Source organism: Apaloderma vittatum, unplaced genomic scaffold (assembly GCF_000703405.1).
Source record: "Apaloderma vittatum isolate BGI_N311 unplaced genomic scaffold, ASM70340v1 scaffold20857, whole genome shotgun sequence".
Lineage (NCBI taxonomy): Eukaryota > Metazoa > Chordata > Aves > Trogoniformes > Trogonidae > Apaloderma > Apaloderma vittatum.
The window spans coordinates 356-9,551 of NW_009726951.1; the positions used below are offsets into that span (position 1 = coordinate 356).

General features: G+C 40.7%; 1 protein-coding gene across 1 annotated transcript in view; it reads left to right on the forward strand.

Annotated features, from left to right (window-relative positions):
* LOC104276996 (microtubule-associated proteins 1A/1B light chain 3C-like) overlaps nucleotides 1–1,113 on the forward strand; it is a gene marked incomplete at its 5' end in the record, with an annotated part of 1,465 nt that extends 352 nt beyond the window's left edge. The window contains 1 exon segment of the mRNA XM_009873494.1: nucleotides 882–1,113. Coding sequence (XP_009871796.1) covers nucleotides 882–1,113 — 232 coding nt within the window.
* Between the last annotated feature and the right edge of the window lie 8,083 nt (nucleotides 1,114–9,196).

Here is a 9,196-nt window from a genome sequence, read left to right on the forward strand (position 1 = left end):
GCTTCTCCCCGCAGGGCTGGAACATCTGCCTGTCCTCGGTGAGGAGGAGGATAAAGGGGTTAGTAAGGGCTTCCCTCTCTTGCAAGTGTTTAAAAAAAAAATCGACAGATGGTTGCTCAGGTGCGTTTGGGGGGAAAAAAAAAAAGTGGTCTATGCTTTTTGGATTTGTAAAGCTTTCTGTCTTCCCCCAGCTGCGGTGCGTGCAGGCTGTGTCTGACTCCGGCTCTGCTTTCTTACTGCTTCATGAACTCGGTACTGGGGCTCTGGGGTTCTGTTCTGCTTGTAGCTGTGGCTGCCTTGCTCTCTTACTGTGCCTTGCTGAATTTACTCAAGTTTAAAGCAGCTTTTTGGTGTGACTAGCATGAAATGTGCTTCTAAAATATTCTAAACTGCTACAGGAGGTAAGTCTCCCAAAGCATTTGGCAATGTTCTCTGACAAAGCATGAAAGCTATTTACATTCCAGCACTCTTTTTAAAGTATGGAGAAGATTCTTCTAGATGATAACTTCTGTAGAAGATACTTTTGGCTCTTGGACAACTTAGCTCCTGATTCTTGTGCATAATGCCTCTCCTTTTGAAGGCAAGCTTTCTAATAAGAGTAACAGACCATGCTGCAATCCTTTTGGGTGCTACTCAGTGCTTCCCCCTAGTAACTGGGACCTCAGAACTCGGGCTCAGTAGCACTCATGGTCTGACAGCATAAGCCTTTCAGCTTCCAAACATGCAGTTAACTTCTGCTAATGAAAACATTAAACCACATAATGACTTTACATAGCAATTCTTGTACATAGTTCATGCAACTGCTCTGCTTAATGTACTTCATAGACTGAAGTTGAAACCTTAAGGTTGCTAATGCTTAATCATCTCCCTTCTTCAACTAGAAGCAGGATGGCTCTGACTGCTACACAAGCTTTCTACCTGCTGGTGAACAACAAAAGCCTAGCCAGTATGTCCTTGACAATGGCAGAAGTGTACAGGGACTACAAAGATGAAGATGGCTTTGTATATATGACCTATGCTTCCCAGGAGATGTTTGGATTCTTCTTACCTGCTGCTTAAGGGAAGACTATGGCTTGCCTTCAGAAAACTTCAGGTTGGATCCATGTGCTGTAGTGAAGCAGTTTGTTACGAGTTATGCCTGCGATGTGAAACTTGGAGATGCTCCTTCAGATTTGAGCTCTGTAGTGGGGAGTTATGACCCAAAAGCTGGCAGGACCAGCTTAAGGCAGAAATGGTGGTTACACTTTTCCTAGAAAATAATTTGTATATATATTTTTATATTTGAAGACACTTGAGTTTTTGGAACTGCACCTTCACTTCTTTGCAATATCATTCTGTTGTTATGTAACTGACTTTTAAGGTGTCCTTAAAGCCTAAGAGTAAAATAAAGAAGCTTTTAAGTATTGAGTTGAATGTTCTAATCTGGGGAAAGACTACAGAAGTCTGTGTAGAAGAAGGTCCTAGAATAATTCTGGGAATTTGAGTTCAATGCCTTTTCATTTATGAAGCATTGCTTGCACAGCCACTCTCAATTTTATGAATGGAAAAACAAAGCTTAAATTGAGTCACATAGCAGACCCAACCTATAAATGATTCATTAAACTAGACAGCTGAGCTGCAAGATATCAAGCACACTGTAGTAGGGCTAGAGCAGGGTTCAAGTGCAATGTTAACACTTGGATAAACTACTGTCAGCTGTTACAGAAAACACTAAGTACCTGATACAGTTAATTACTTTCTTAAAGCAGAACTGATTACTAGTTAGCAAAATGTACATGCAGATAGTATGGCTTAAACTGTAGTTTAATCAAGTGTTCAGGAGTCTGTTTGCTAGTCTGATCTGTGTAGGCAGCCTGTCATATCCACTTCCTACAGGCAGCTGCTTGTCAGGTCCTCTGTAGGACTTCAGTGAGCCCTCTTTCAAGGATGGATAGAGAGCTATGTACCTTGTGATTAAGGGGTATATCAGTATCTCTAGAAAAGTTCAAGCTGCCCCAGGTAGTGAGATGTTGATTAGTTCCTAAACCATGTGTTAAAAGAATATTTAACATGAAGCTTAGACTGAAGTATAGCTTCCAGTCTCCTTGTATGTGAGGAAATACATTGAAAAAGCTGTAGAAATTCTGATTGTGCCCAATCAGCTTGAAACATCAGATCATTTAAAAATCTGTCACAGTGTGTGGTTAATTAATCAATCTATGTCAGCCTCAGCTTAGCATGGTCAAATTGTTACAATATGATGCAATTTTTCTGTTCAGTACCAAACTAATTTGCAAGATGATTAATGTAGGAATTACTAGACTGCAAAGGAAGAAGTGTTGACAGTATTTAAATTATATATAAAGAAGGAATGTGTGTTTAAGCTTTTTTGCAGGGGTTCTGTTGCACAGAACTTCTCTTTAACTTAAAGCTCTGAGCAGACTTGGGTTCAAGCCTCTCAATCAGGGGTTTAGAGGGGTACCTGCCTTAGTGAAGGTGATGTTTGCCAGCTCATGTTCCATGAGCTGAGGAACAAAGAAATCATTGACCTGACTGACTCAGTGGAAAGACTAAGGCTATGTTGGTATAGGTTATGAAAACATACTGGCTTTAGGATCCCAGAATCAGTTGCTTGGACAGATTTCCCTTACACTTATAATGGAAACGGTTTCCATTGCACAAATTGAACTCAAATAGTCATTTGTTACCAGCCCTCAGGGAGGCAGAGACACCTGTTTGGCAGGAGCACCACACAGCAATGCTCAACAGCTGTGGGAACCTTGGGGTGGGGGGAGCAAGGGAAGGTCTCACTGTTCAAGATCTCTTGCCAGTTTAAGAGTTGGGCTAATAATTTTGCTGCATTGGGCCCTCTGTCTTCCTATCTTGTGTGATACTTAGTATATGAAGAGTAAAGCACTAGAGATTCTTGGCCAGAGCAATTTCATATCTGACAGCCAACTTTCTTTGGTTTGTAATGTAGCGGCTGAGGTGTAAGTGTTGATCCCTCTAGCATTTATTGACATTGAGCTATGATGTCTAACAGGCTGAGTTGCAGATCCAGCCAAAGAAGTTACGCAAGGAGAAGGTCAGTTGCAGGTGAAGATCATCATTATAAACCTGTTTAAAAAAATGGAGAGAAGTCCTGTGAACTGGGAAAGCTTCATCCTTGGGTAACAGTAATAGGTTTGCCCTTCTACCAGCTGTTAAAGCAGATAATATTAACCATCAAAGTTTTCAAAAAGTCTTAAAATAATAAGCTAGGAGCTAGATGCCAAAATAAATCAGTTATCCTGCTAGTGGAGTTGCTTTGGTGTGACTAGAAGCATTGTTTTCAACCTATTGTCTCTTAAAGTGCAAGGAGCAAAGATTAGAAAAGAAGCAAACAGAAAAATTTGCTCTGACATAAGCAACTGAGATAACTGCAGCTACTTCCAATACAGCTACTCTTTGAGCTAATATTTATCTGAGCAAATACCTATTGATTAGAGACAAGCATGTATTTTTTGCAAGGAAGGACACCATGCTATAGTAAGTAAATTTTATAGTTTTTTCCAATGTACCCCAATATAAAAAGGGAAGGTGGAGATGCCATGCTTTTTTAGAAATATCTTGATTTCTGAATTACAGTATGGACTGCTGTGCTTTAATATCAAAAGTATCCACCAGAGAAAAGAAAACATTCTGAGGATACTTCTGTTTCTGCCATAGACTGCCAACTAAATCCTTGGTGCTCTGGCTTCAAAGTACTTGCTCTGCCGAAATAATTTGTTAGATTGGTTCCACAGCACTCAGCTCCTTGTAAGACCAAGCACTGTGTCACATCTTCAGATATAAAATCAGTCAAACCAAAAGAACACTGAAATTGCCCGTGCTTTTGAGGTTTGTTTTTGTTGTGGTTTTTTTTTTAATAGAGTAACATGGGAGTTGTGACTTTAACACAGCCAAGTGGAATCATATGGGAAAAAAAACCATTAAACTCTATTTTTTATGACTTCACTAGGATACTAAAAATGTTCTGAGGTTAATAACCACAGATATTGCCTGAGGTATTGAAAGGGAAATACAAAAGCAGCTAAAATCTGAAGCCGTAGTCTTGCTGCAGAAAAATGACTTTTTAATGAAACATGCCATTCATGTCTGAAATGTATGTCTGCACAGTGACTGCTTTGGGAACATGATCATTTTCTTGTTTTAAAGACCTGAGCAAACTTCACTCCTGAGGTGTATGTTGTGAGCCGTGGGTACTCTGAGTCCTCGTAAGGGCAACTGGAGAAGAATGTGGTGGCAATTAAAGGAAAAAAACCCACAAACAACAAAAAACCAATACCCACAAGTTCTTGTGTTTGATTAAAAAAAAGAGTCCTACTAATGTGTATGAATTTCAATTGCGTAAAAATCTATTTCTTTCTGTGTCTGCTAAGACTAGAGTCAGCTGTATGTACTTTCCTTGCTACAGCTGATGTCCTACAGTCATCTACAACACAGCACAAACTGTGTGTAATGCTTTATGGAGTGCAAATTGACATTTGTTGGTGCAAGGCAAACATGAGAACCTCAACTTGGGCTTCAGCACATAAGCAGCAGCAGGAGCTTTCCAAACTGTCTGGATTTAAAAATGACTTAACATTCTGTGGCGGTAGAATAAATAGGTGAACTAATCTTCTCACTCAAATTCTGCGGGCAATGAATCTTGTGAATTTAGATGGGCCTTTTATTGTTTTCCCTTGTTAACTACTTCCAGATGGTGGTAGCTTCAGGGTAATGATATTAAAAAACATACACTGTTAAACACACTAAGTGGCAAGGCTATATTCTCTTCACATGAGATTTTTTTTTTTTTTTAATCTAAGATCTAGTAAATAGAGAAGGTCAAATGAAATAATAGGATGGAGTATAACTGAACTGCTGTATTCCCCTTTCAGGAAAGCCCTTATAGAAACTATGGGAAGAAAACCAAAAGAGCTAACCAGGGAAGAAACTATTTTTAGAATGCTGATTTTTAATTTATGGCCTATGAAATGGAGAGGGCATGAGTGGGAGGGTTTCTGTGGAAAATTTCCAAGGGATCCCTGAAAGGTGATTGAAAAATACAATTTCATATGTGTTACAGTACAACCTATGTAAAAAAAAAGTCTAATGGCTCACACGCTTCCCCCTAGGATAACTATCCTATAAAGATTTCTAGACAACTCTCCTGAATTTTAAAATACTACATTCTTTTTCATACGGTTTTGAATCACCCTGTTAAATCTTAGCAAAAAAAATTAATATAATAGTTCTGCCTATAGATATGTGCTTAGATACTTCAGCTCTCCAAAGACACTTTGTAATAGTAGCTGTACCGATTTTTTTCCCTGCTGTTTTTTATATTGCTTCTTAAAAGCACAAGTTTCTTAGTTATCTGCTACTTCTTCTTATACAGTCCACAGCATGCAAAGGCAGGTAGGTCCTGTAATAAAGAATATGAGGAACATGAATATAGTTTTAATGAAGGAGGCTAATGCCTTTAAGGTTCCTCTCCAGAAAGTCATAATCGTATCACTCCCTGCCTCATTTCCCACCTGATGTCTCTTCTGTGACCATAAAGTTCCTACAGCTCACAACTGTACCCGTGTAGCCCAAGTGGGTTTTGAATATTTAGCAAGTACCTTTCCTACAGCTTGAAAAGCAGCACTGTCCCTTCCCTCCCAGCAGCAGACCCTTGGGAGGGAGGGAGTGTGCCCAGCTGGGAGCACACAGTTTCCAGACTAGGCAGGGTCTGAGGAGGGGCTGCTCAGACCACACAACGCTTATGTCATGTCGGGCAGGGACTGTAAAGGGCCTTTATGAGGCTGCCTGTGATTTGTTGCAGGGTGGGCTTGGCCGAGGGTGTTTATTTTTGCAAATACTCCAAGACCTTGGCTTCACTTTCTTTCTGTCTAACACCATGGTCTGGATCTTAATCAGACCTTCAGACCAAGCCTATTACAACCGATAAAGTTGAGAAGGCTATTGATTGCACAGTCCTTGAGATGATGCAGAAAGTTCATCTGCTGTTTGTCAGGACATCCCTGGTAGACCTAAAGCTTTTTTGCCATCCTCAAGAACAGAGCCAAGACTTTACAGGCTGCCACATGAATTCATAGGGAAAGCTTTAGGTCAACTAACCAGTGGATGAGGAGAGGGGGCTAAGCAAGCATATCGGGGCTTCCACCCAAAGCAGCTGCAGCCACATATTCTTCACAAGCTTGCCTGTGACTGCCTGGAAAGCCTGAGCCTCAGTGTGACCTCACTAAGGCAACTATTACACCCATTAGCTCACAAAGAGAAGTTATGAGAAAGAAAACACGTGCACATGTGTTCACAGATGGAGGGTGGATGTAGCCTTTTCCTGAATAAAAAGCAAACTCTTGTCAATGGAAAAAAATGCACAGGAGGGTGCTGAAAGGAAGACGTGGTGAGTAACAAAATTCTATTCTGGTTACTGGCACTACTTCACAAGGCAACTTAGCCCTTAGTCTGAGAACTTAAAAACTTAATGACAAGTGTTGGATAGGAGTATGGTCTTTCTCTGACTCTTCTCCCCTAGATTGCTGCATCTGAGGTCAAAAATTAAAAGTCAGGTAGAGATACGAGCTGCATACTAGAATGCTGACTGGCTGAGGAAGAGTAACTTATTTTCCAGCAGCTTGATCCATTAGTCATCAACAAAATAGAAGAACTATCAATAGGAAAAACAGCTGCTGTGCTACAGGTGACGGCAGGATCACCAGCTTAATGCCGACACATCTGTGCTGTCTAGACTGTCAGAGTAGCCCAAGCATTGCAGGGGGTTACGAAGATAATTTTGCTATTGAAAAGTATATTGGCTCTGTTGTAAGCCTGTCAAAACTGTGAAGAGAGGCCTCAGGAGAAATACTGGATTTTCCTAGGAGGCAGCTGGATTTGGTTTAATCCTCAGCTCTTCCCAGCCATCCTCATGCTCACTGACTTTTGTTCCCATTCTTTTTTTGGAAAGGGACCAGACCTTCTGTGTTTGCAGAACCTGGGTACAGATTCCAAGTCTGCTGGAAACTATAAATAATATGCCCTTAGTTGTCACGTAACAAACTTGTATGAGATTTCACAGCTGTTCTGTTATACAGCCTATGTTAGAGCCACAAAATTTGGCTATACCTCTGTCTTTCTCAGGCTTCTAAGCTTCTGTCAGGTCTGGAGCAGCAATTTAAATGGGATAGCTGAGGCTGCTACTGCTATTTAGGTAGCTCTCCCTTTCCAGTGAATTTAGTTGAGACAGAAAAGGTGTCAGATCCCTTTTTGAATCAGCTGAAGACCAGCTGCGTGTTTTAGCCATGCTTATCGGTGTGAACTATTTTTGCTACAGGGACAACGAGGTAGGTTAATGTAGCCGTTCAATTTCATGCCCCAACTCCTGCAGCTGATTTTGTCACCTAAAGAGGAGGATGCCTCACATGAGCTCATCCAGTGCCAGGCTGGTGAGAGGCAGCAATCTCCAGGAAGGGGTTGGTGCAAAGGAGGGTTGCTGTAAGACACTAAGTTGGGGAATTGCTACTGGTATAGGCAGATCTTGAAGATTATGAGCCAGAAGGCTAGGCTGTGTCAGGACCTTAAAGGAAGGTTTCCTTTGGCTCTGACATCTGAGGCAGCTTGCCCATGAGGCATGTGTTGAGTGAAATTACTATTGTCATGTGCTTTACAGAGCAGCTTCCTTTAAAACTCAATGGATAAAGCATGGACGAGAGCCTGCTACGATTCCCTTTTCTTCCTGAAGAGATTGAGCTATGTGGTCCACTCTGTACATCCCTAGTAGTTACCATGTCCCTGGACCCAGCACAGAAAAATTACCTTTCTGCAACTGGGACCTTTTTAGGTAAAGCCCAGAGTAACAGCACAGGTGTGTGGCTAAGGGGTTTGAACTGTGGTCCCAAACTGGACCCCTAGCCTACGTTTCCTTTCTGAAAATAACTATTTGACTGCAAGATCTGTGAGAGGCTTCAGTTTTACTAGTGGAAAATTTAGGCAAAACCCTATAAAGTAAATGAAGCAATTCAAGTAGATGCTGGAGCGCGCACTGAAATTATTGCCTGGAGCCATAAAGGCTGCGTAGCTAAAGCTACCATGTTACAGTTGATGGGAGGAAGCACTTATCCACAGGAACTGAAGAGCAGAAGGAAGGGTCAAGCACTGTAACAGACACAAAGGGTTTTGTGTTTAATTTTCTGGAAAGTTTTTCTTCAAAATATGGTTGTGGCTTCCCAGTTCAAACTGCTGTATTTTTTTCCCATCACATTACTTATGATGGTTTGTCAGGAGGGCAAATTCCAGTCTCAACTTATTTTTATATGAGGAAAAAGATGAATTAAAGAAAATGCTTGTTGGCTATCCAGTTACGTGTGACAGCCATAAAAATTGGCAGTATGTATGGGAACAGACATTCAGGTTACACTAAAACCTTAAAAAAACACTAAAAAGCCTAAACAGAGGCTATTCTCTTCTAGACATGTCTCCTCATTTTAAAATGAGGTAGAGCTTTCTGCTAATTCTCAGTATAGAAAGTTTTGTGGGGTTTTTTGGATGTGTTTTTGTTACCTATAAATGAGATCCACACACTTTTGGTCAGGCTGTGTTTTGTGATCTTTTACTAGTGAATAATTTGTTCACTGTGGTACTGCATAACAAGCTATAGTGGAGTACCTATATGGCATGTTATTAAAAAACAGAACATGGAGGTGCAGCAGGGAGCATTTTTGCCAGCACACGAAGGAAATAAATCTATAACAATTCATAGTGTTTTGCATGAGTAGTTTTGAGAATTATTTTGCCCAGCAGCAGACTATCTATGAATCTCAGTAGAACTTCACTGGACCAAGAAAACAGTAAATCAAGGTTGTCTTTCTTATGTTTATAAAGAGAGGAGCAAGAGTACGACATAACTCCTCTATACACGGACTGTGACACTTGGTAGGTTATTGCTCGTAAACTCTTTGGAGCATGTTACAGTCAAACTGAAGTTGAGCAAAACAGTCGCGCTGCAAACTGAATCTTTTAGGTTATAGGTGCATAACTTGTTATTCCGATGTAAGGACTAGCCATCCATAAGCCTGTTAACAAACCTTTTGGTTTTGTAAGACTGATATTATGAGGAGTACAGATAGCAGGGACAGCACTTACGTTCAGGACATTTGAAAATAAAATCACAGAATCACAGAATCACAGA